The 26,839-nt window shown below is 41.0% G+C and overlaps 1 protein-coding gene across 3 annotated transcripts in view; it reads left to right on the top strand.

Annotated features, from left to right (window-relative positions):
• The window catches only part of ZNF106 (zinc finger protein 106), a 90,587-nt gene extending 65,444 nt beyond the window's left edge, over positions 1-25,143 (top strand). For 2 of the 3 annotated variants that reach the window (XM_074997069.1, XM_074997068.1), the window contains exons 13-22: positions 3,529-3,674; positions 6,919-7,053; positions 9,072-9,188; positions 10,333-10,524; positions 12,684-12,746; positions 14,206-14,325; positions 15,113-15,184; positions 16,092-16,163; positions 17,265-17,411; positions 19,865-25,143. In XM_074997069.1, the coding sequence (XP_074853170.1) occupies positions 3,529-3,674; positions 6,919-7,053; positions 9,072-9,188; positions 10,333-10,524; positions 12,684-12,746; positions 14,206-14,325; positions 15,113-15,184; positions 16,092-16,163; positions 17,265-17,411; positions 19,865-19,921 (1,121 nt within the window). In that variant the 3' untranslated portion in view covers positions 19,922-25,143. The remainder of the gene's footprint in view (positions 1-3,528; positions 3,675-6,918; positions 7,054-9,071; positions 9,189-10,332; positions 10,525-12,683; positions 12,747-14,205; positions 14,326-15,112; positions 15,185-16,091; positions 16,164-17,264; positions 17,412-19,864) is intronic. The other variant, XR_012645951.1, reaches the window with a different exon arrangement.
• Positions 25,144-26,839: the final 1,696 nt, after the last annotated feature.

Here is a 26,839-nt window from a genome sequence, read left to right as displayed (position 1 = left end):
CAGATTTGGGGTCTCTAAAGGAAAAGGACTACACCTTTTTCTGGCAGGGCAAAGCCCAAGAAGAACCCAGAGAGCATGGTATTGGCTTTGCTGTCAGAAACACCCTTCTACAAATGGTGGAATTAGTCATGGGCGGATCAGAAATCATTAGTCATGGGCGGATCAGAAAGACTTTTTCGGATCACGCTTCAAACTTGCGCCGGTCCCGTCCACCTGATCAGTGCTTATGTTCCAACCCTGTACACCACACCAGAAGTAAAAGACAAGTTCTACGACGTGCTCAGTGCTGCTGTAGCGCAAATACCTGGTCGTGAACGACTGTACATCTTGGGTGACTTCAGTGCAAGAGTTGGAGCTGATTGGGCCTCATGGCCTTCCTGCTTAGGACACTTCGGTGTGGGAAAAATGAATGACAATGGACAGTGTCTCCTTGAACTGTGCACATACCACGATTTGTGCATCACAAACACATTCTTCCAAACGAAGCCACAGCACAGAGTGTCGTGGAGACACCCACGCTCGAAGCACTGGCATCAACTAGATGTGGTCATCACTAGGCGTAATGACCTCAAAAACGTCCTTCTGCCACGCAGCTATCGTAGTGCTGACTGTGATACAGATCACTCACTAGTTTGCTCCAAGCTCAAGCTGAGACCCAAGAAGCTGTACTGCTCTAAACCTGCTGGAAGGCCCTGCATTGACTCCAGAAAGACGGTAAACTCGGAGAAAGCTGAAAAGTTCAGAGAGACCCTCCAGGAAAATCTGCGCAGTGGCCTTGGGGGCACCGATGTGACATCCAAATGGCAACATCTGAGGGATACAGTTTACAGTGCGGCCTTGTCGGTGTTTGGAAGAAGAGCTAGAAACACGAACGACTGGTTCGAAGGTAATTCCAATGAGATGATTCCAGTCATTGAAAAGAAGTGCGCTGCACTCCTGGAGTACAAACGCTCACCGAGCCAGAGTACCCAGCAAGCACTTAGAGCAGCCAGAAGAACAGTACAGCAGACAGCCAGGTGCTGTGCCAACAACCACTGGCTCCAGCTATGCAGCAGCATCCAGACCTGTGCCGACTTTGGTAATCTGAGAGGAATGTACGAGGGTATGAAGAAGGCATTAGGACCCACCCAGAACAAGATGGCACCTCTGAAATCCAAATCTGGTGAAGTCATCGCTGACAAAGCCAAACAGATGGAGCGCTGGGTTGAGCACTACTCTGAGCTGTACTCACGCGAGAACATTGTGGTTGACGCAGCCCTCGATGCCGTCAAGCTCCTACCAGTAATGGACGAACTGGATCAAGAACCGACTGTGGATGAACTGAAGAGAGCCATCGACAGCATTGCAGCAGGAAAGGCCCCTGGCCAGGATGGTATACCACCACAGGTAATTAAGTGTGCCGCGGACACACTCCTGGAACCCCTACATGAGCTACTGTGCCTGTGCTGGAAAGAGGGTGAGGTTCCACAGGATATGCGCGACGCTAACATTGTAACGTTGTATAAGAACAAAGGAGACAGGAGCGACTGCAACAACTACCGTGGAATCTCCCTCCTAAGCGTCGCTGGTAAACTGTTCACTCGCGTCATCCTTGGCAGACTCCAGAAGATTGCTAAGAGGGTGTACCCCGAATCGCAGTGCGGATTCCACGCAGAGAGGTCTACTGTTGACATGGTCTTCTCTCTAAGGCAGCTGCAGGAGAAGTGCAGGGAGCAGAGGAAGCCACTCTACATAGCCTTCATCGACTTGACCAAGGCCTTTGACTTGGTCAGCAGGGATGGTCTGTTCAAACTGCTCCACAAGATAGGCTGTCCTCCACGGTTACTCAAGATGATCCAGTCATTCCACGAAGACATGAGAGGAACCATCCAATATGATGGTGCATTATTGGTTGCTTTCAGAATCAGGAGCGGCGTCAAACAAGGATGCGTGCTTGCTCCAACATTGTTCGGGATCTTCTTCGCACTCCTCCTGAAGCATGCCTTTGGATCTTCAACAGAGGGCATCTTGCTGCACACAAAATCTGATGGGAAACTGTTTAACCTTGCAAGGCTGAAAGCTAAGTCTAAGGTGTGGGAAGTCCTCATCAGAAACATGCTGTTCGCAGACGATGCTGCTATAGTGTGTCTCACAGAAGACTAACTTCAAAAACTGCTGGATCAGTTCTCCAAAGCGTGCAAGGACTTTGGGCTTACCATCAGCCTAAAGAAGACAAACGTACTCGGTCAGGATGTTGCTGAATCCCCATCAATCAGCATTGACAACTATACGTTAGAGGTCGTCCATGAGTTCGTGTACCTCGGGTCCACCATCACTGACACCCTGTCGTTGGACACTGAGCTGAACAGGAGGATCGGAAAAGCGGCTACAACTCTGTCCAGACTCAGCAAGAGAGTGTGGAATAACAACAAGCTGTACACTCGCACCAAATGCAAGTCTACAGAGCCTGCATCCTCAGCACCCTCCTTTATGGCAGCGAGACTTGGACCCTGTATGCCCGCCAGGAAAAGAGGCTGAACATCTTCCACTTGCGCTGCTTCAGGCGCATCCTTGGAATATCATGGAAGGATAGAGCGACCAACACCGCTGTCCTCGAGCAAGCTGGAATCCCAACCGTGCACACCCTCCTCAGGCAGTGTTGGCTCCGCTGGCTTGGCCACGTCCACAGCATGAATGATGGAAGGATTCCAAAAGACATCCTGTATGGTGAGCTAGCCTCTGGCAAAAGACCTCCCGGACGCCCCCAGTTGCGCTACAAAGATGTCTGCAATAGAGACCTCAGAGAGGTAGACATCGAGCTGGACAACTGGGAAGAACTAGCAGACGACTGCAGCAGATGGAGGCAGGGGTTACACAAGGGCCTTCAGAAGGGCGAGATGAGGATCAGACAGCTAGCAAAGGAGAAGCGAGCGCACAGAAAGCACACTAAGGACTTGCTAGACACCCACCACATCTGCAAGAGATGCAGCAAGGACTGTCACTCTCGTGTGGGTCTTCATAGTCACAGTAGATGCTGTAAATGAAGTCCTCAATTGAAACTATAAAGGGCGCGATCCATAGTCTATGCAGACTGAAAGATGCCTACTATACCTGGATTTCTCTGCTGCTGGCCTTTCCAGGTCACACCCTGTTTCCAGCTTTATTTCCAGACCTCTTCTCTGGGCACAGTTCTCAGTGGATCTTGTGACTTCTGGACAGCACCTTTTCCTGAAAGAAGGCTGTCATATGACCCCTCTGTCATTCATGTGCTGTATATTAAAACTAAAACACTTAGTCCTTGTCTTTAAAGGGATTGAGTCCCCTGTAACAGGCATGTTGCCCATCCCTGCTCTTAAAGTGCTAGAACAGAACTCTGTTCTTTTTTTTTTTTTTTTTTTTTTTTTTTCTTTTTGGTTGGTTGTTTTACACATGGTCCTTTTTCAAAAGGTGATGATCATCAGTAGTATGGGTAGCCTTATTATTTGTGCATAGTTTGTTGTGTGATTTAAAACATGCTGATTGCTAAAGCACAAATTCTTCATTCTGTAGAAGTATCTTCAGAGCCAGGTGAGGATGAAGAACCTACAGAAGGGAGCTTTGAGGGACACCAGGCTGCAGTGAATGCTATTCAGATTTTTGGGAGTGTTCTTTACACCTGCTCAGCAGACAAAACTGTCCGTGCTTACAATCTGGTTGTAAGTAGAGTTCTTGTGGAAATAATGTACTAGCAATATTTTGTTTTTCTTCAGGTTTTTATAAAGCCTTTTTATGTGTTTTGAAGAAATCTTTCCAAAGGCATCTTTTTTTTTTTCTTTCTCTCGGGGGTGTGTGTGTGTGTGTGTGTGTGTACACACTCGCATGCAACCTTTATGTTTGGGAACTTTAATAGTAATGACCAGTCCAGACTATTCATTAGAGCATTTGCATGCTTGCTTTCAGTATGACAATTAAGGCTTGATATAGGAAATGTTCTTGAAGAGAAATTTTTATATATATTTCTCTTAAAGAGAAGCATGCCTTTTTCATGGAAATCATTTAGGTAGTGAGTACCAGTTTAGAAAAGAAGTTTTGTCGCTCCCTATTGCCCTTTAGGGTGGAGACAGTATGTTATCCAAATGAGGACTAGTCTATAACCCTTTTTTTAGAAGGCTAAACTTATGACCACCTCCCCTCAAAAATTCAACAATTTTTTTAAAGCCTTTGTATATTTCTAGTAGGATATATTTTTATTAGGAAGATCTACTGCAATACAGGCTGACCACAGTATAACATAGTCCTGTTGCTATTACATGAATCGTACAAGTGATAACTAATCAGAGTTCCGAAGAACTACCAAAGGTGCAAAGTTTTATAAGGAGTGCCTTCAGCCACATAAAAAGCAGAACATTTTAAAGTAAAATCACACCACCAAGGAGCCTCAGATCTTGTTCTATTGAATTAACAATAGTATTTGGTAATAGTGTTTTTTTTTCATCCATAGACTTCAAAGTGCTCTACAAGAATGGGACTAGACTTCCTGGTGCTGTGTGCTCTGGACTAATGGTTTTCAACTAATGGTGCTTGGTCCTGCCGTGAGTGCAGGGGACTGGACTTGACCTCTCAAGGTCCCTTCCAGTCTAGTGTTCTATGATTCTATGATTTAACCTTTCCCACCTAACTCTATTCTTTCAGGAGACTGAAGCCTGCTCAAGCATGAACCTAACTTTGCATGATCCCATGTGGTATGGGACCCAAGGCAATGTATTAATGTTGGTTTTGCACTTGCAACCCCCTCTGTACCTGTCCTACAACCCTTGTTGGGGTTGTGACCCCAGTGTTGAGAAACACTGATCTGGATGAGTTAACACACCCCCGGAAGACCTCTGTGGTGTTACCCAGGGTTATGCATACCCGTGGCTGAAAAACACTGTTCTGGACTATGGTGCCTTTCTAGACTTATTTTAGTCTGCAGTACTTACACAGTATAGATTGTACAAGTTTGCTGGGATTTCTTTGTGACTACAGTATTGTGTGAATTTTGAAATCTGTATAAAAATCTGGTGTGTCTCATGACATCTTTCTTTTGCTGAAGTCAACACCACTGTAGCAGGAAGTGTGTGTGGGGAGGAGTGGGCTGGGCAGAGGGCAGGTTTCGCAGGCTCCCTTGGTGGTACCAGAGTTTTTAGAGATCTTGGTACCACCTACCCTGAGCATGAAAATGCCTTGTGTTTTCCTGTGAGGGCTAGCTTTCCAAGCCATAGAGAGCACAAGCATTTTCTTGGTTGATGCAGACTCTGTCATCCTTTTGCAAGTTAGCAATAGTGAGTGTACCCCTGGAGTCCTCGATCCCCTTAACCACAGGACACTCACATAATTACTACATAATTTGTTGCCAAAGGAATAGTACGTTCCAGCTTCCCCTTTGGAACCTGGATCACAGTTCAACTAAACACCCCTCCCTTATTCATTTTTAGTGGAAAACAAGAATGAATAGAGCCCTTCACAGATATAAAATATGCATCTGCATCTGTAGCTGCAAAAATGAGCCATGTGTGTCCCCATTGTCATCCACAGATGCAGATACTCGGTTATAAAGTGGCTGTCCACAAATTAGCAGCGTTCTAAATAAAAATTTGTATCCATGTCCATATCTGCAAAAATGAGCTGCAGATATCCACATATGCAGATGCCTGTGGATATAAAGTGGATATTGTGGACTTGTAGGGCTCTAAGATTACATATGTAATAAAGAATAGAGATTTGAGAAGAAGCAACTAGGGTTAATGGCCCGAAGTGTTGTATATAAAATAAAATCATGACATGTTGAGGCTGTACAATACATTTCTTGCAATACATTCTTGTTTATCCAAAGTCGTCACATTTTTCATCTTTGGTGGCTGAGACACTCCTTTTATGAGCTCACTTGCTGGCAGCTTGTTTTCCCACAAGAATGCCAGAGAATCTTTCTGCACACCCAAATATATTGGACCAGTCCTTTTATTTATTTATTTTTTTTAAACCTGTAAACAGAGTTCCATCCCACACTCTTCACCTCTTCCTGCTAATTTCTTCTCTTGAAATCCCCACATTCTTTTCACAAGCATTTTATTCAGTATTCAGATAAAATTCTAGTGTAAGACAGACAACAATCATGGAAAGAAGCATCTGATACTTTCTTTCTGGTGGTATCTGACTTTAAGGTATGGCACCTCTGGGTGACCCGCCTTTACCTCCAGGTTTTAGGAACAGAACTTCCTATATTTATTATCAATTAATTAATCAATCGATTAATTAATTAATAATAATAATAATAATATATCCTGTCTCTTTATATGGAAATGCAAAGATTATGATGATCAATGTAAAACAGGCTTTGAGTAGGTATTTCTTGTGACATTCTTTGGTAATCTATCAATCCAAGAAATTGCTTAGGCATCCCACGCCACCTGCCAGATAACATGAAGTGATCCTTGGGTCACAGAGGTTGCATCTGGATTCAGTGTGGCTGCTGGCAGTATGATGCGAGTGAGGGCTTGTGAAATTGCAAATGGCTGCTCATTTTCATATTTGTGGCAAAAAAAAAAAGTGGTGTAGGCATGGTTCTGCCAGCAAAAAAAAACCCTCTGTCACCAGCCCCTTACCCTGATAAGGGGCTTTTGCCGGCAGAACCATGTCTACGCTGCTTTTGTTTGGCTACAAATATGAAAATGAGCTGTGTGAATATGCAAATAAGCAGCTATTTGCAATTTCACGAGCCTCATTTGAATCATATTGCTGGCAGCCAGACTGAATCTAGATGCAGCCGGAGGTGGGTTGTTTTGCTGGGATCTGAGAGTATGTGTATATCTGTGTAAACATTAGCTAGAGAGAGGAAAATTTAACCTACCATTATTAGGTAGAGAGAAAAGTAACCTGCATTATAGTCAACACTTTAATGGATTTTTTGTGCTCTGTTTTTAGAACAGGAAATGTGTGGGTGTCTTTGAAGGACACACTTCTAAAGTGAACTGTCTTCTGGTTACTCAAACCAATGGGAAGAATGCAGCCCTCTACACTGGTTCCAGTGACCACACAATCAACTGTTACAATATCAAGGTACTCTTAAGCATGGCAGTAATGAGTTTAAACTTTGCACCGTTATGTGGGGTACTCAAGGGACTTTTCAAACATAAGTGAAGCAAATCTTTCAAACCCCTATGAGCTCGATATTATCCACATTATGTTCACTATGAAAGTGACCTGCCCAGAGTCACAGATCAAATCAACAGGAGAAGCAGAAATATAATTGTTACTTTCTGACTTCCAGTTTTGTGTGTGTGTTAAACACAGTGGCTACATTTACACTAGTCCCCCTGCTTTCAGAAGGGGGATGTTAATGAGGCAGTTCGGAAGATGCTAATGAGTTGCTGACATGACTATGCAGCACCTCATTAGCATAATGGCAGCCATACATGATTCAAAAGTGCCGCTTTTGGAATGTATGCAGCCTTGTAGACGGGGGCCTTTTGAAAGGACCCCCTGACTTCGAAAGCCCCTTCTTCCTATTTGGTTTTAGGATATTTCATACATAAATGTCAGTAGTTAGATCAGTATCTTATGTTGTAGAGGGCAGCATGCCATTTGATGTCAGGTTTATTGCCCTCACGGACGTTGAGATGTCAGATGGTGCAGGACAAAATATTATTTTTGTGGGCTTTGAGCTAATGTAATTGAGGGAAAGGTTGCATGTTCCCTGGTGAACATTCTAAATGTTTGGAATATTGATAGTTCTTGCTGAAGATGAATTAGTGAGCGAAGTGTAAATGAGCTACTCAAAAGGGATAAATTGTATTTATCAGGCACTTGGATAAAGCGTGTTTTAAGTTTCTGTGATTTGATTCAGTATTCTTCAAAGTTCTATCTGTTTTACAATCACTGAATAGTGGCTGGTTTCTGAACAATATCACTGTGCTGCCAGTTTCTGAATTTGGTAGGCTCTTTGCTTAGGCATAGCGGTTAATGGAAAGTTAAATGAGGTAACGGAGGTGGAAGATAGCCATTTAGAAGTGTACATCTGAGTTCATTTTCTGTATCTTTTTTTTTTCTGACTTTTTCAGTAGCCTATGAAAGGTGCATTTACTTGAGAGTATAGGCAGTTAATCTTTCATGGGAGTTAACAGTGGTCTAACAGGTTGAAGCTGATCTTCTCATACCAGAGGCAAAGGAGTAAGCTGGGAGAGAGCTGCCTAGTCTGGCCTCTGTCAGGACTTGATGAAAGGAAGTTCTGTCCTGCTGAAATTGAGAGTGAAGGTGTTCCTTTACCTTGAAGACTGTAGAGTACATGGCTACTTGCTATAGACAAACTGTTTTGTGTGGCACTCATCTGTGGAAAGATAATACCAATTGATCATTCCCACAGGGTGATGTAAAAATTAATAAACCCTGGGAGGGGAGCCTCAGACACAATCACTAGCTTGCAATTTTTGCTTGACTGTACGTATGTATACAGTTACTAAAAGTAGTCACAGGTTTGATAGTTGCTAGGGTAATGCCCTTTGAGTTGTGGTGAGAGTGAGCTCTTGGAACAAGAGCTTTGCACAGGCAGAAGAAACTCTCCATTATCGGAGAGAAGTACCTTGTTTAGCCAGATTTGAGGAGATTGTCATGTAGCAGCAAAAATATTCACAGGCAAGACAAGTGACACATTTCATTTTTCCCGTTACAGTAAACTCTTTCATATCTGGCATTGTATTATCCACCACCCTGAAATAGCTGGCATTTTAACCATAAGTAAACTTTATTTATGTTTTCTGTAAGTATAACAGTATAGTAAAAGTAAATACAAATAAATATAGCAAATATTGTGTAAGTTGACAGTACAGTACTGCTGTTGTTAGTAAATGAAGTAATCTGCATACATTTTTTTGGTTTGGTTTTTTTTTTGGATATCTAATCTTGTTTTTCTTTCGTGTTATGCATTGCTAGGTATACCTCTCTGTTATCCAGAATATTTGAATATCCAGCAACTTCAGTCCCAGGGCTGCTGGATATGAAAGCATTTACTGAATCTAAGAATTATCTCCAATTTTTCTCCACTAATGACAAAAGCTTTAACAGTTTGGTTTTTTTGTCAGACCAGAGAGTGCATGGATCAATTTAAATTGGAAGACCGGGTGCTCTGTCTGCATAGTAGATGGCGAATCCTGTACGCAGGATTGGCAAATGGCAATGTGGTCACTTTCACCATAAAGGTCAGTGTCTTTTGAAAACTTGGCATGTCAACCTTTCAACATCCTTAGAAAATATCATTCTTTTCTTCCCCCACTCCCATTTCCTGCTTCCATGGTGTCTGTTGAATAGCAAGAACATTCATAACTAGAGCACATTAAAATAGCTAAGTCAAGTCATTTTCCCTTTCTCTTCCTTCCTGCTGTCCTTTGTAGCTTCACAGGAATTTGCTTGCCTATCACAAGGTTCCCTGGGGCTGAGTGTTTATAGGTGATAAAGGCTTAATGGCACTTGCTTGTGTATGTCCTGTGACTCCTCTCTCAGACATGAATGGGGTTACTGAAGAGCGTATGAGAGAGTTTTGTCCCTCCTTTGTGCAAACGTAGGAGAGAGGCCTCTTATTTGACACAAAAGTACTCGAGGCCACAGAGTGTTGTTTTTTTTTTTTTTAAATAAAGATATAATCTTCTCTCTTTGTTAACTTAAATTGACTTCAGGCTCATTGCTCAAAACTCTACTAGTAAAATAAGCACAGGTTTTAAGGTGCTCTTAAAAAAGAGCTTTTTCTGAGAACTCTAGAGCATAAGCACTATACCAGAGAAACTCAAAATTTTTATCTTAACAGAAATCTCACACTAAACACAAAGGCTCAAAACTAATAAAAGAGAGTTTTTCTTCACACAGCACACAGTCAACCTGTGGAACTGCTTGCCAGAGGACTCTCTGAAGGCCAGGACTCTAACAGAGTTTAAAAAAGAGCTCGATAAATGTTTGGAGGTTAGGTCCATAGATGGCTATTAGCAAGGGGTAAGGTATGGTGCCTAGCCTTTTGTGAAAGGGGGGAGATGGATGGCAGGAGACAAATCGCTTGATCATTGTCTTTGGTTCACCTCCTCTGGGACACCTGGCATTGGCTACTGTTGGCAGACAGGATACTGGGCTAGATGGACTTTTGGTCTGACCCAGTATGGCCGTTCTTATGTAGGAACAATTAATAATCACATGATACTTTAAATAACAATGACATATCTAAGTCCATACTCTTGTACTAGCAATTCTGTTATTGTTCTAGCACTGTAGAATATCAGATATACTTTCAGTGTAAGCAATCATATCCTTGAAGGTGGGCAGAATTCCTTTCAGTCTTGCGACTTGTTTATTTTGCAGAACAGCAAACAAATTGATACTTTTGAATGCCACGGTCCTAGAGCAGTCAGCTGTCTAGCCACAGCTCAGGAAGGAGCGCGCAAGTTGTTGGTAGTAGGATCTTATGATTGTACTATCAGTGTGCGGGATGCTCGAAATGGACTGCTTCTCCGAACTCTTGAAGGTCATAGCAAGACAATACTATGTATGAAGGCAAGTACTTTGAGAAGTAACAATTTTTGATAAATTATGTAGTCACTATATGTTAAAAAGACTCTTTACTTCATCTGACATTTCAAAGACTTGGACATTTTGATGAACTCATAGAATGGGGTTCTCAACTTTCTTCTTTTGAGACCCTGCAATAGGCTATAAAAATTCCACAGCCCATGTGTGCCACAACAGCTGTTTTGTTGCATATCCAGTTAGATTAAAGCTAAGACTTGTGATAGGGCATAGCAAGCAGGGTAATCCTTGCAACCCCATGCCACAGGGGCCCATAAAGCTAAATTGCTCAGGCTTTGGCTTCAGCCCCAGGTGGTGGGTCTGTGGCTTAGAACCTGGGTGGCAGTATTGGGATTTGGCTTTCTGCACTGGGCCCCAGTGAGTATAACACTGGCCTTGCTACCTGGTTTATTTTGGCGGACCCTTTAAAACTTGCTTGAAGTCCCCAGGGGGTGCAGACTTCTGTCTGAGAACTGCTGCAGTAGGAAACTTGATCTGTGTTTGACTCAAAAAATCCATTCATTTATGACAAAGATGCCCCCACTTGGACCTCCTTCTGATGGCTGTGCTACCACAGCTGATGTTTTTCCGAGTGCTGCTGTTTCATAGTGCTAATATACACAAGATAGACAGATATTTATTTCAAGCTATCAGAGCCCAGTTCCTAGAACAATAATCTTCCCAAAATGTAGAAAGGAAACTCTTGCCTGTTTTGCCTCTTCTGAGAATTTTGAAGAAAATTAACTACATGAAGAAAATGCTTCACATTGTCCCTTTTAGATGTGTTATGCCCCTGTTTCCCCCCAAAAATGCCTTCTCTATATGCAGTTTACACTGCCACTTAATTTTGGTAAGAACTGTGATCTTTGTGATTGAAAATATTGTACTGATTCAGTCCCCATCCTAACATGAATGCTAATTAAACCAGTGGAAATCTGCCTTAGAGACTGGTGCAGCTCATTGTCTTTCATATATGGGAGTAGCTGTACTGATATAACTATATCTGCCCTAGGAGGGTTGTATCACTTTGTCTGTGGATAAGTTGGCACAACTTCTTTTATGCCTTCAATGATCAGTAATAATGTGCCCACTCTAATATAAAACATGAAGTATACGTTTTCTGCATTATTTGCCAGCTGTATCTCTGCCTTTTTTCACATTAACTTGCTCTTGCCATGTATGTGTGTACTAGAGCACATCTGTATGGTCGTTTTTTTTTCTTTTTGCTTAATTTTGTGAGCTTAAGTGCCAGATGGGTAGCAGCATAGAGTATTCATGCCTTATGTCCTCAGAGCAGAGGTGCGGATGCATACCCTCTCCCCCGACCCAATATAGCATCGCTGTCTTAATTCTGATCTGAAGCAAACCATTTTTAATGGACGAGACCTAGTTTAATCTTTGTGCTCATTCACTTCTGAGGTTTTTAGTTTAACAGTCAGTATGCATGTGTGACTGGTTTTTGTATTATGAACACTCAGATCTGTGCTAGAAACTGAACTGAGATGACTAGCTCATTGCTCATAAATTGCTAGTCAGTCAGGAGATGTTTCACTTGCTGCCAGAATTTTGTACAGAATTGGTACGCCTTGTAAAAGGGGAAAACATAAGGGTTCAGATGATCACAGAAGCCTGTCTTCTACTTAAACAGCCTGATGCTTAAAGTCACTGTACTAGGTGAGTTTTATTGTCCAGCTCAATAGATTTTGCTGATCCCCTAACTTCTAAAGAAAACATTTGGTTTTACAAATGAAGTTGATAAATAAGGATTTTATTTGACCCAAATACACAATTATATCTTTGCCTGACATATGGGATGAATCTTTTAAAATAAATATTGTCATATTTGTGGAGATATAAATGTAGCTTGTATGAATGTCACTTTGCCATTTGGGAGGCTGTGTTTCCTAATGTTGCAGCTGGGCACTGAATAATTAATTTTAAGGGGTTCTTCACACTAGACTAGAAAACTAGAAAGGTAGAGGATACAAGAGAGAGGATTTCTGAAGACCATATCCTTTGCTGAAATATTATATTGCTTCTTTAAAATAAGCATATCCTTATTCACATAGTATGTATGTGTGATTTCAGTTACGTACTAGAAATGATAAAGAAGTCAAAACTAACCATTCTTGTGTACTCTTTAAAAGGTTGTGAACGATCTGGTGTTCAGTGGTTCCAGTGACCAGTCTGTCCATGCCCACAATATACATGTAAGTCATTCAGATATTTGAAATTTTGAACCTTCAATAAAATGTGAAGAATTTTAAATGTTGTGCACAGAATTTCTAATTTTGGTGCAGAGTTCCCCCAGGAGTGGCAGCCATATGGGTCCTGCTGCCTCCACATAAGGGTTTCCCTGCAGTGTTCTCAGTCCAAGGGATTTTGGATGAAGGAATAGTCTTTCTCCTGCCCCTCCCAGCAAGTACAACAATACCTGTTGGCAACTACAGTCCTGGCTTTAGTCTTCAGCTAGCTCCTTTTGTAAGTTTTATGTGTGTCTACTCATGCTCACCTGACCAGTTAAATTTAATATTATATTTTTTCTCGTGCGTGTACTTCACTGAAAAATAATTGCACTATATTTCACCTTTTCTATAGAAATACAAAGTCAAACCAAAATGTGACTTGCATTTACTGCCTGCAGCGTCCTAGACACTGTACTTAACTCATTTCCAACTTCAGCCCACTTGTGGTGAACCATGTTACCGTAACCACTCAGAACTGATACATGCCCACCTCTCAAAATTTAAAGAGCCGAATGAACAGTTGCTAAATAGAGTTGACCACATTACTAGTGACACCAAATAAATCACCAGACTAATTATTCTGTGTCTACCAGTCCTGGGGGAATTCAGCACCAAAATTAGAAATTCTGTGCGTAATATTTAAAATGTTGCACATTTTATTTGTCAAAATGACACATTATAATCACTCCAGTTTCAATTATTTTTGTAACATTTCAAAATTCTTTTATATAGTGTCAACAATACAGACGACATCAAAAGATTCCCCAAGGAGTAGAGAGTTAAGGAAACCTGTACAATTTAGCCCTAATTAAGGGGTACTGGAAGGAGTGTGGGGGCGAGGGGCATAAACCAGATACATCCACTCCCATCCTTGCTAGAGTCCATCTGCAGGGCAGCCCCTGCCCAGACATCCACTCCCTTTTCCACCCAACACTGAGCTATGGGATACCAGCAATCCCCCTCAGTGCCCAGACCCAGGGCCATCTACAGGCCAGACATCCACACTCCCTCATGCCAGAGTCCAGCATCTCTCCGATGCCAGTCTGCCATTCCACACAGAGCCCAGCCATGTGGCAGCTCTCAGCCCAGACACCAGCACCCCTCTAAGCCTTTCCTCCTCCACAACTTCTTTAATGTCCCCTGGGGCACATGGTGAGGGCTGCAGCCCTGCATTCCTCATCCTTTCCCAGAGTTGGCTGGGTCTTCCAGTCCACCCACTTTCTTGTCCTGGGAGAATGAGAATTAAAGAGAGAGCACGCAGTCTCCAGCCTCACTAGGGTCACTACACTTGATAATTACCTTTTCTCTTTTTTTTGTCCCTGTGGGGCACGTGGCAATGGCCACTGGTGAAAGACAGAATACTGGGCTAGTATGGCCATGCTTACAATTGAATTGGTGGTCTGTCTTTCCTGTTTTGGCACAGACAGGAGAGCTGGTACGAATCTATAAAGGCCATAATCATGCAGTGACTGTTGTGAACATTCTAGGAAAGGTGATGGTGACTGCCTGCTTGGATAAATTTGTGCGTGTTTATGAGCTGCAGGTAAGAAAATTGATTCTATCCAGCAAGAGAACTTAACTGTTCCATTTTTGTACATTGTAGATGCTCCATTGCAAAATACCATGCTGCTAATCTTTTGTTTTCCAGTTTCTGGCCCCTTTCTCTTCTACTATGTAGAATTCTTAATCTTCTCCTTGACCAATGAGTTGTAAAATAATGCAACAGATAATCACTTGCAGGCTGGGTTCTCTGATTGCACTCATTTTAGCTATAGAAAAAACTGAAGTTTTTTCAAATAATTCTGGACAATTCATTTTCTGTTGTTTGAAAGTCTGAGTAGAGTATAGTCTGTCCACGTAAAGTGGATCACCTACTGACCCTTATGGTCAGTACCCTCATTCAGAAAAACAAAGAATGGATTCTCATAGTATCTTGTGTATTGGCTTGGCAGGAGCTGGGAGGATAAGTGAGGCAAAATCCTCAGCCCCTGAAGGACAAGTGCTTTTTATTGCTGAACAATCCCTCCAAAGGATTAATGGTGTTGAGAGGTTCTGAAGGCAGTCCAGTGTAGGCTCTCAGTAGCCTTGAAAGAACAGGGTGAGGAGGTGGAAAACAGCGGGAGCCTTGCTATTAATTAAAAAATTCATAGCACATAGTACAATATGGTTGTAGCATGTGGCAACCCATGAGGATCGTACAAGTCTCATTTAATAGTTAGTGCTCGTAACTCTTTTTTTTTAAAGTCACTGTTGTTTATGCAAGCCAAAAAAATGCTTGCAAAATGTCAAACTATTAAATGCATGATGTTGTCTTTTCTTTTCTTCCCAAGTCTCATGACCGTTTGCAAGTCTATGGAGGACACTCAGATATGATCATGTGTATGACTATTCATAAGAGCATGGTAACTCTCCTTTCATTGATCTAAAATAGCAAGTCTTGTTTGGTAGCTGCTTGTAGCGATAACGGTGGAGTTGATTTTCAAATTTTATTGACAGGTACACTTAAAGAATTACCATATTAGGGTTTTAATACTTAAATTGTTTTGATTATAGTAGTAAGGCACACTATGAAGATGAAATTGATGCCTTATGTATGATTGTTAGAGAGCTATAGTCGTGACATGATGGTGTCGTATTTGCTTCAAATATCTACGTACAAATGAAGTCTCAGTTTAGTAGTCTGTGAAACACACTATACAGTGGCAATTCCCTCACTCTTTTTGTGTAAGTTTGAACACTTGGGTGTAGTCTCTCCCCTGTGACAGGTAGACAATTGACATTTTCTGATAGTGGAAATAAGAAATAGTGTGGCAGATTCTCAGCTATCCATTCACTTTACATTTCTCCAGAACTACGAATTGAACCAGTAGTCTGCAGTTTATTAGACATCAAAAGAAATATATTTCTAGATGGTCTGTTAACCAGTATCTAAATGGCTAACTTCTAGAAATGTCTTAAAGGGATTCTGGCACATGGAAGAATAATTTAAATTCCCTATTAGTAACAATAGTAAAATTTAAAGGATTTTTATCTAATTTACATGATAAACAGCTGGTTCTCTCCATGTTTCAGGTATTCAGCAGAGCTTCTAACTCAAATGTCTCTCTGGCTTTTTTTTTTTTTTTTTAAAAAAACCAAACCAAACCCCATATTTTGGAATCTTAAGTGTTGTAACGAAGAAGTGTTTCATATTTGGAAACCATAAATGCATAGGGTTTCCACGTCACATGTTTCCTATTTGGTCACTTTGTCTGTTTTCTCTTTAAAAATGTCTTCTTTTTTCCTCTTCTCATAAATTTTTCTTCACAGATCTACACTGGCTGCTATGATGGCAGTGTCCAAGCTGTGCGGCTTAACCTGATGCAGAATTACCGTTGCTGGGTAAGGAACAAAGTTTTTCTAGTGTTCAGCACTTTATCTTTTTTATGATAATTTCTGGACCAATCTCATTTGTCAGGACAGAAATTGGGGGATTGAACAGATTCTTTGTCATGTGTGTGGGTTTTGTTTTTTGTTTTTGTTTTGTTTTATGAGCACCAGTGAACACTTAAAAATCCTCTTGCCTTGACTGTTTCAAGCTGAGTGCGTGGCACCTGTCTACTTCTAAAACAAAAACCTTTTACTCCACCCTGTGCATACGCAAACAGTTGCTCTAATGCTAGTGACATTAATTTTGCGTGTAAATCTTGTTTTGTTTCCTTTAAAAACACAAAAACCTCTTACCTCCTATATTTTGGACCCTTAAAGATGTCCATTTGCACACTGATGTTGTAGTGTCAGAGAAGTGCACTTTCATTTTTGATAAATGTTTAAGTTGGCAAGTTTACTGGCTGTAATGCTCCATTGAGAGTAATTTGTTCTAGACTTAGGTCAATAGAAAAGACAGTGCTGTTGAACCGACTCTTATTCCTCACCAAAACTGGTACTAATGAAATCCAATCTTCCCTCCTAATTTTTCCATCCATGTGTGGAATAAATTTTGTTAGGTTCATCAAGGTATGCATGGGTGTGCACCATGAGCATAAACACAAGCTGCCAGCTATGGGTGCTCTTCTGATTTAACTGGATGGCATTTGAATCTTTTCTGGGCAGCCACCCAAGCACTCAACTTAGAGGGAACCCTGATGGCATCATAGAATAATAATTATCATTTCAAGGGACAGCAAGTGTTATCTAGTCTACCCCCCTGCCAAGGTAGTGATGTTGTTGAGACTAAACCATTCCATCTCTTTTTGACACATCCAGAGAAGAAGCTTCCATAACTTTCCAAAGTGGTCTGGAGACATTGCCTCTGTAGTTTGAAATGCAGAAGGACATAGTGTTGGGGGCATTATATGTCAGAAACTCGTCTTGGTCGAATATTGTTGGGCAGCAGGAATGAAAGCATTATCTAACTTCTCTTTCTCTCCCCCTTCTCCCTCACAACCCTCTACCACCCTTCCCCCTCCACCCCCGGCTTATTGCAATACACTCTCCCACCAGTGGCATGGATGTTCGCTGATATTTGGAGTCGTGGATCACCTGAAACAACACTTACTAACAGATCACACCAACCCACATTTTCAGACCCTAAAATGTCGCTGGAAGAACTGTGATGCCTTCTTCACGTCCAGGAAAGGTTCCAAGCAGGTAAGTGGTAAGGAAATTGAATTTGCATGGTGGTCTAGCAAGAAGCAGAGTAAGAAGGTATATGGGATGATAAAATCTAAGGCTACGTCTACATTAGAAGCATCTGTCTACAGAAGTTACTGTCAGAAGAGATGTTCCAATAAAACTTCTGTCAACAGATCACATCTACACATGAAAGCAGGATAGAGCTTTTAATCCTCTGTCAAGAAAAGGGCCCCCAGTGCCTCTACACAACTTTTTGTTGACAGTTTTTTCTCGACAAAATGCGTTGTGTGTAGACACTCCACTAGTTTTGTCTACAAAACTCTGTAGTGTAGACATAGCCTATGATGTAAAGTACACACTCTGTTACCATAGTTGGGGGACTTGCTTATTTGCCATGTAGGACCTACTAAAGTTCAAATTCTGCTAATTTTAGATAGTATAATTGAATTCAGTAAAACTAGTCATATAAGAAAGTCTAGCTGTACTTGTCCCTCCATACTCGGTTCCCAGTGCAGCAGTAGTCTATCCTGAGACATGTGGTCATTGTGAAACAGTGTAAAATAAGATATACAATTTGTTGCTAATACTGCCCACAATATGGTTGGCATTTTCCTAACATTTAAAGAAGCCACTGTGCTAGTACCAAGGAATGGAAATTTGCTTTCTAAGGAAAAGACTAACTGTTGCCTTTTTAACTGGGATTTTAGTCCATGATTTGCATGTCTTGTAAGTGCAAAATAATTATTTTTGCTGGATGTTGTTTTTATTCGATTCTGGGAAGTGTTCCTTCGCTGAATGGACCTAAAATGATCGTGGCTGGTTTTGTCTAACAAATTAAATACTGAGTAGGTGTGTTAGCACAAATAGGAGAACTGTGGTTTTCATTTGACAAACCCAGAAAAAGGGAGTGCGAGAGCCTGACATAACCTGGATTAAAGTTGAAAGGAAAGTCTTCCATGCTAGCAATAAACCTCTTCTGATTCTAGGCAGTTCAAGCTGTTAAAATCTGCCACCTTCTTGTTGAATGCTATTAAAAGCAGACTATGAAGAGAGGTTTGTCTGATGACTGAAAAGAAAAATAATAGTCCTTAACCAGTCTTTTAAAATGTACGTGCAGTGAAAATAGCCTGCCAAGAGCAAATCTCAAAAATTCTAAATTAAGCTGTGTTTTGGAGAAGAGAAGGACTATCGTACTAAATGGCCAAATTCTTACACCTTCCTCACAATTTTTTTTTTCCAAAAGATGGGATTTACTGAACTGGGTACCATTCAACATGAACATGAGTGGCAGAAGGCAACCCAAATTGTTTGTCTGAAAACTAATATTGGCTAGATGTACATCAGAAATCTCAATGCACTTTTTATATTTTATACTTTTAGAAATGGTAAGAAAATTACGTCTAATAGTATGCATGGCTATTAAGCTGAGCATGTAACAAGTGTTTGTAATCATGTGATCTTAGTTATCCTCATTCCCACCTATTGTTTGTGCTCCCTAGCTGAACCTTTAATTCATCTGTAAGCTCTTTGGGGCAGGACTCATGCCTACTACATATTTATACAGTGCCTAGCAAGTGACCCTCTTCCTCAATATAGCATCCTAGGAAAGATGTTAAATAAGACAAAGCTGATCCCTGTGGTCTGTCACTAGACGCTTCCATTCCTCTTGGCTACTGTAGTCCAAATTGATAGCTACAATTATGTTTAAATTAGCTGTTCCTAAATACCCTAAATAATATGAGCATGGATTATCTGAGAACCTTATTAGTTAAATTGTCTGTTAAAACCTCCTCAGAAGCTTTAAGCACGGTTTTTATAATGCTGTTCTACTGATCAAGGGTTTTGGTCCAGTGTGAAGAAAGGAAGTAATTGAAGCCTATTAGCAACAACTAGGTTTAAATGGCAGTTGCCATCTCTTTCTCCATTACCTTTTCTTTGTTCATAAAAATAGCAATTTATGGCTGCAAGTGGGACCGTTGGCTTAAAAAAATAAGGCCGGGAGAGAAGGACTTTAGGATCAGTCTCTCCTACTGCTGTCCAGAGAGAACTCTGATGAGCTGCAATTCATAAGAGAGAAGCTCCTGAGGATCCTGGATTAGGTAACAGGCAAACAGGCCTGCATCAGCAAACTAGAATCCCAACTATAGAATTGGATTTTGCACAGATTTAAGAAAACAACTGTATTCAGACCAAGAAATGAGTCTGTACCTCTTAAATGGTATCCTAAAGCATTGGCTTTGGATATCTAAGAAGAAATGCCTCCTGTCTGGTACAGGGGGTTGTTTTTATTTTATATTAACTGCACATGTTCTGGTCTTGTTTTCTAGGTATGTTGATAGGGATTCGAATGTGTTAATATCTTCAGCAAGCCAGTGAGTTCTTAATATGTCCAGAATGCTGTGTACTAGGGCTTTTAGAACCTTTGCGCTGTTTCTTCACTGACGACTTCTCTGTTTCTCTCCTTTCAGGATGCTGCAGGACACATTGAAAGACATGCCAAGGATGACAGCAGAATCGACTCATGAAGCTTTTCACCTCCCATATTGGGAAGTAATTTTATACATCAGAACTATTCCATAGATCATCCACCTGTTACCCTGTCCTCTTTATTCCCTCTTTTCCTCCTTGGAGTGGAAAAAGGGAGTGAGGCCTAACTGCCTTACTAAAGAGACTGCATATCACATGCACCTCTGTAGAAATGGGAGCAGCCTGTTAACACTCAGACCAAACAGAAGATTTTTGTTCGGTCTACACAGAAGACACTGTGAGCGTCTCTGCTTGCCTGCCCATTTGAAGAAGTGCATTCTATACATCTAATGTTGGGAATTCAGAGGAATGCTCTGAGATAAAAACTAGGTGTCAGCATTTACTAACTCACCTTTAAAAGTGAAAGGATTTAACCAAGGCGAGTAGTGTTCTCCTACCTGTTTCCTGTTGTATTTAAATCCCACACATACTTCCATTTTTTTAGCCAATTTTAATAAAATATTTCTAACTAGAAAGACACAAGTTCCAGGAGGGTTAGCACTGAATTTGCAGCACGAATTTTGGCTGTCCTCATAAAACTATGTAGTATTTTAATGGGAAACAGGAATAAAGCTGTTCCTTTTTTTAATGTTAATTGTAATTTATGCTTTGACATTTTTATTCTTTGTTTAAAAGTTCCTCTGACTGATAAAATGCACAGTGACTGACTTGTTTTCACTGTCTTATACAGTACATTCTTTAAGGTGATCTGTGGTGTGGGCAGACTTTTTTTGAGAAATGATGCAGCAGCAAAGTAGCCAAACTTCTTCCTTCATGATGAAAGACTAGACTAGATGAAACCTTAGTGGCAGACAGTACAGAGAGTAATATTGGCCTTGGAGTTTGCATTTTAACAACCACTACTGCCTTCATACAATCTTAGAGCTAGATTCCTGAGGTTTTTTTGGTATTTAATTTGACAGATTTAATAACTTATTTTAGTTGAGATGTCACATACAATTTTGTTGGCTGGAACTGCAATCCTGTCTTTTTATGGCAAATCAGCTTATTAAGCAGATGCCCAGCCACCACTGGTCTAAACCCAGCCATTTTGATGTTGCTGTTTCCAGTGTAAATTGACTCTGTTTGTATGTGCCTACACCAGGTTCACAGTCGTTTGAGTTTGTCACGGAAGCATGCAACAAAGAAAGCTGCTGTGTGTGGAGAAGGATTGTAGAGTCCAAGGATCTCAAGCAGAAGCTGAGGGTACCAAGTGCATGTCCTCTGTAGAAGACTGCATTCTACAAATGGTTTTAAAATACTACCAAGAAACTACAATAGAGGGAAGGCCATGATAGTTTTTTCTGGTGGACTGATGTGTGCCCTGCTTATTCGGGAGGAGGACTGAAATCTCATTGGTCTGGCACAAAGTGTTAAATAGAAAAGACTGTAGGATAGGTCCCTTCCTCCCCTCTCCACCACCTCTCATAGGTCATGAGACTACGTGAAGGTAGTAAACTGTGGTTTCCCCCTCCTTCTCTTCTGAATTAATGTTATTAAAAGAGAATATAAGAGCTCTCGCAAGATGTGCATAGAAAGCAAAAAGAAACCTAATGGCAGAAACTGCTCTTCTCATAGGCAAGTCAAGAACATGTCACAGAGATTGAATATGGTCAGAGTTTTGTCTAGTGTCTCTTCAATTACTGACGTCAAGGTTTAAATGTTCATAAAGCAAATTGATTTTAAGTAATGGCCTTGTTTTGGGGTAAAGGAGAAACCTTTTTGTCTACTGAAGGGATTGAGGGAAGCTTCCATTTGCTCTACCCTGCTGCTAAATCAAAGATTTCACTTCAGTATGTTGAGTATCTTAAGATCATCCTTTTTATGTTGTGTCTGGCGGAGGGATGAAAACTCTCTGTAGTTACACAACATCTATATTTTTCTTGTATCTGTAACTTAGAAATGGAATAAAGTACTCACTCTATTTCCTAAGCTCTAGGAGTCTTTATGGCTCTAAGAGACTTAAAGAAACAGATCCTTGATGTATTGCTGTTTTCTCTGTTTTGAAAAGACTTCTCCAAAGAAAAGCAGTGAATTGTACCATGGGCTTTATGCTTTTGTTGTGGCCTATGGATGGAGTAATTTATGTACCCAGTCTAATTGAAGGAGCTCTCTGAGCAGTCTCATTTGTGCATGTATGTGTGGTTGGATATTTTTTGGCAACTCCTTTTACAGTGAAAGCAGTTAAGACTGGTAAAAACCTTAAAACAGAAGGCTGTAGACGGCTTACAAAGCAACTCCTAAACAACTGACATTGAGGAGTTTTCACACGTTAGGAAGGGGCATGCAAAGGTATGAAAGAAACAATGTGAAATTTTTAGGGTATTAACAGAATGTGATTTTGAAGTGGAGGTACTGAGCCATATGTATTAAAGATAAGGTTGTGGAGTGCAGTGCTTGTACCATTCTGAGGGATTTGTGTGGGGGGTGTGTGTGTGTGTACATTTTGTTACTTTTCTTTTTGGTACTTTGCATTTTTTACCCAATTTGTTTAATATGTTGGGAGACCTTTGAGTGTGTTTGCAAGAATGTATGTATGTTCTTTTAATTACATGAAGTGTTGCAATGCATGCAGTTCTCACACTTTTTTCCGTTTGTGTTCCTGACTACTTATAGGGGTGGTGTTTGTGCGTGCACGCACACGCGTACGTGCTTTTAAGGGAGGAGTATTTCGTTAGATGGGAGTGAAGAAAGATTTCCTACTTTTTTTTAAATTCATTTCAAGACAGCTGAAATCTTTCGTTGGTTGACATTTTTAAAAATTGTCTTTCCAGTGTAGTGGGAACTGAATGGTAGCTTTCTCTTTTATGCAAGGAGAGAACTGTGGTTCCCACCTGGGTGCCTGTGTTTGGTAGCATGCAAAGAAACAAACACTGATAAATACAGTATTAGAATTAGTGGTGGACTGGGAAATATATGTAGCTGGATGAGCTTTAAAGAAGTTTTACTGGCATATTAATAAACTGTCTATAGTTAGGCTTGGGGTTCAGAAGAAATTGTCACAGTGCAGCAAATTTGCATGAGAGAGAGCTTTAACCAATAAACCAATGATATGAACATCTGCAAAGTTCAGGGGCATTTGAATCTGGGATTAAGTTTTAGGCCTACTAGTTCAGCTGGAACTCTGGGGTGGTTTTCATTAATGGCCACTTGGTTCTTCCAAGCACTAATAAAGTTGCAGGCACAATAGCTGGTAAATTAATTTTTCAATAGGGCTTTACATTTAAAATCTGAATTTACTTGGTAAATTTTCTATGCTTCCTTGTCCCTCCCCTCCTCCCAGCCCCCAAACCAACACGGGAGTCTGACATCTGGCATCTCTCCACTCAAAGAACAACTGAAGTTGTCTTTGGGAAGGGGAATGTTTAGTTAAGAGCAGGTGTCTCACTAGGAAAGCAACACTGTACATATGAAAGTGTTTGATTGTTTTTGTAAATTTTTAACTCTTTCCATGGAGGAAACGAAAGAAGAAGAGAGCAGGGTTTTAGTGACACATACCTGAAATATGCACAGCGCCATTTACACAGCTTATGCCGTGACTGCTTAATGAGTATAAGTCAGTGGTGGGCAACCTATGGGCCACATGCAGCCCACTGGTGCTCTGCATGCGTTGCACAGGCCCCCCAGCCGGCCGTCTCCCCTGTGTGCCTTGCACACCAGCGCCGTGCACGTTCTTTGCCTCTCCCCTCCCTTCCAGTACTTATGGAGGAACCACAAATCGCCTCTGTCCCTGCTCCTTCTCCTCCTTCCTCCCAAAGCTGGAACACTGTGAATCAGCTGTTAGTTGCATTCAGCTCGTGTATGGGAGGGGGAGGAGTGGGAAAGGAGCACCAATCAGGTGACTTGCACACTCTGAAAGTGCTGGGAGGTAGGGGGAGGAGGAGGTAAGTGGGGCTCCGGTGTGTGAGAGGAACGTGGGGGTGGGGGGTGGCAGACAGGGTCCTTGTGCTGCAGGTGGAACTCTGGTGGACCATGGGCTATTCAAGCAGCCCATACGCTTTTTATGGTTGCCCATCGTTGCTGTAGTGCTCAGAACATGCTATGTGGTGGAAATGGGTCTAGTACCACATGAGTTAATTTTTCAGAAAATCTTTCCATTGTGCATCTTTCTTTAAAAAATAAAAAACCTGGAGATTTCCACGGGAAGTTCACCTATGCCACCTCCAACCACAAGGAGGAGGGAGGAAATGGAATAGCTCTAAGAAGTGTTCTTCTTAGCTATGTCCCAAATTACAGCTTATTTGTTTTCAGAAAACAGCAATTGAATGTGTATCATCCGTGTTGCTTTTCAGTCTTCTTTCCCCCTCCCAATTGCCGGTTTTCAAGAAATGGTAACTAGCTGGTTGATGGTTTGTTGGTATTCCCCTCCTGACCCCAAGATGCTGTAATTATTGAGCTTTAGTCAGTAAGGGCCACTTTGGAGATAGATGTGGGATTTTTCCACCCATGGCAAAACGCCACCAGCCTTTTTAACTCATGCATACAAAATGCATTTCATACCCCAGCTTCTGTTTGCCTTCTTGTGACAAGTGTTCAGACTGCAGACTTCAAAAATTTGTGGTCAGAATATAAGATGATAAATTGAACTTGCTAAAGCTTGTTGCTAAACAGCACAAATTTGGCTGCACGGTTTTCTGTGCATGTTTGCAGATCTTTGCACTGCAACACTGCTGGATCATAATAAACAAAGAACAACAAAATGTGTAAATGCAAATCACGTTCTAGCAAACACAGCCACAGAATTATCCACAGAAATCCAATGATAGGATGACTTCCCTTTTGTAATTTAAACACAAAGATAAGATGAAATTTAAGATGGTTGCAGGTGTATATGGCACTATTGCCTGGACACAGTAGCCCCAAATTGTAAAATATGCAAGCAGGATTACTGAGATTGTTTCAGCTACTGTTTGTAAAATATGTATTTGTAAAAGAATAAAGAGCAAAGGGTGTAGGTAAAGTGTTTTTTGATTTTTAAATATGTGCCTGCCAGCTTTTCCAATTTCATTTTGTGACCAGTGTTAAATCTAGTCTTTGGAAGAATGGAAGTGGGATAAAACAATGTGGCTTTTAAGTATTTCTTAAGTAGAGCTGTGTGGATCATGTACACAGAATGAGTTGGTCCTTTCCTCTTTCATTTTGGTGAAAAACTGTGAATGAGTTATTGCAACTTTATGAAGCAAAACAAAAACAGGAAAAAATAAAAATTCTTTGTACTAAGGTCTTCTGTCATCTTAATTCTTCTTTCTGACAATTAATTCCTTCACTGATAATTTTAGAATGATTTAATCTGTCAGCTGTAAGAGCTTTTATTTATGGAATAAGTAGAAAGTGCAACAAGTGTGTGCTTCTAGTTGAGCAGTAGAGATTGAGGCCTAACCACACGACTGTGATCCTGTTACTGTTGTATTCTAATCTGCCATACTAGAGTTGCCTTGTCACTTTAGGCAACTGACTTAAACTTTCTCTAATATTTTAAGTACCCCATGAGGATGGTGAGAATTAGTAAATGTTAATGGCATTTTGAATATACAGGCCAACATTTTCAAAGCCCTGGGTGCCTAAAGTTAGGCTTGTAACTAGGTAGGCACTTAAATATCTTTTTCATTGGTGCTGAGTGATAAAATTCAGTTCTTGAGAGGCAATCATTTGTAAGCATGACAAACTTAAATGAGACTAACTGCCTGAAAAATATCTAAACAAACCAGTGTTTTGAATGCCATTGTAGAGGTATGTTGGCTAAATGATATGAAGAAATCATGCCCAGACTTATCTCCAGAAGCCTAAATTAGAAGTTGGGTCTAACGCACATTCCCCCAAGGCACACATCCTTTTGCACATCATGTGGTTTGTGGCACAATTATTTTGACATAGTTAAAATATCAAGAAAGCTTGTGGTGTAATAAGAGTGATAGCCTGAAATGTACCTGATTTAATATCTAGGTACTCAGTCTCATTTCTGAGGAGTAAATTGCATGGCTGTCACATGAATTATTTTCACTACTTAAAATATTTTTCAGTATCTAAGAGTAGCAGAGGCTTAACTGTTTTCTCTGGAACTTCTCCCGTAGTTGAATGCACACTAAATTTTGAACATAAGAATGGCCATACTGGTTCAGACAAAAGGTCCATCTAGCCCAGTATCCTGTTTTCTGACAGCAGCCAGTGCCAGGTGGCCCACAGAGAATGAACAGAACAATTATCCTCAGATGGTCCCTTTCCTATTGCTCATTCCCAACTTTTGACAAGCAGTGGCCAGGGACACTATCCCCACCTGTCCTGGCTAATAGCCATTGATGGACTTGTCCTCCGTGAATTTATCTAGTTCGTTTTGAACCCTATTGAAGTTGCTGGGATCACTTCTTGAGCCCTTTTTAAAAAGTGGCATTGCATTAGCTATCTTCCAGTCATTTAGTACAAAAGCTGATCTGAAGGATAGGTTACAAACAAAGGTTAGTAGTTCTGCAGTTTCACATTTGAGTTCCATCTGAGCTCTTGGGTGAATGCCATCTGGTCCTGGTGACTTATTACTGTCAATTATTGTCAATTATTGTTCCAAACCACTTCTTATGACCCCTTACTCTGGAAAGATTCCTCAGATTTGTTACCTAAAAAGGATGGCTCAGGTTTGGGAATCTCCCTGGCATCCTCTGTTTAACTAACTTACTCATTTTTGTATAGTTCCCCTTTCTGAAATTAAGTGCTACATTTTGAGGTTAACTGTGTGAACACTTTCTCATTTTTTTTTTCTGCTGGGTCCAAGAGAGGATTTCTTCACGAATACTGGTACAACAGCACGTAAACAAAGAGGCTGTAATCATGACACAGCCTAATGTCAGTGCAAATATAAGGCCGGGGTGGAACTAATCTACTTCTGGAGGCTTCATATATTTTATTCTAATTTACAAATGCTTTTA

Source organism: Carettochelys insculpta, chromosome 6 (assembly GCF_033958435.1).
Source record: "Carettochelys insculpta isolate YL-2023 chromosome 6, ASM3395843v1, whole genome shotgun sequence".
Classification (NCBI taxonomy): Eukaryota; Metazoa; Chordata; order Testudines; family Carettochelyidae; genus Carettochelys; species Carettochelys insculpta.
The sequence above is the reverse complement of the archived record's forward strand: the minus strand, read 5'-3'. Positions and strand labels throughout refer to the sequence as shown.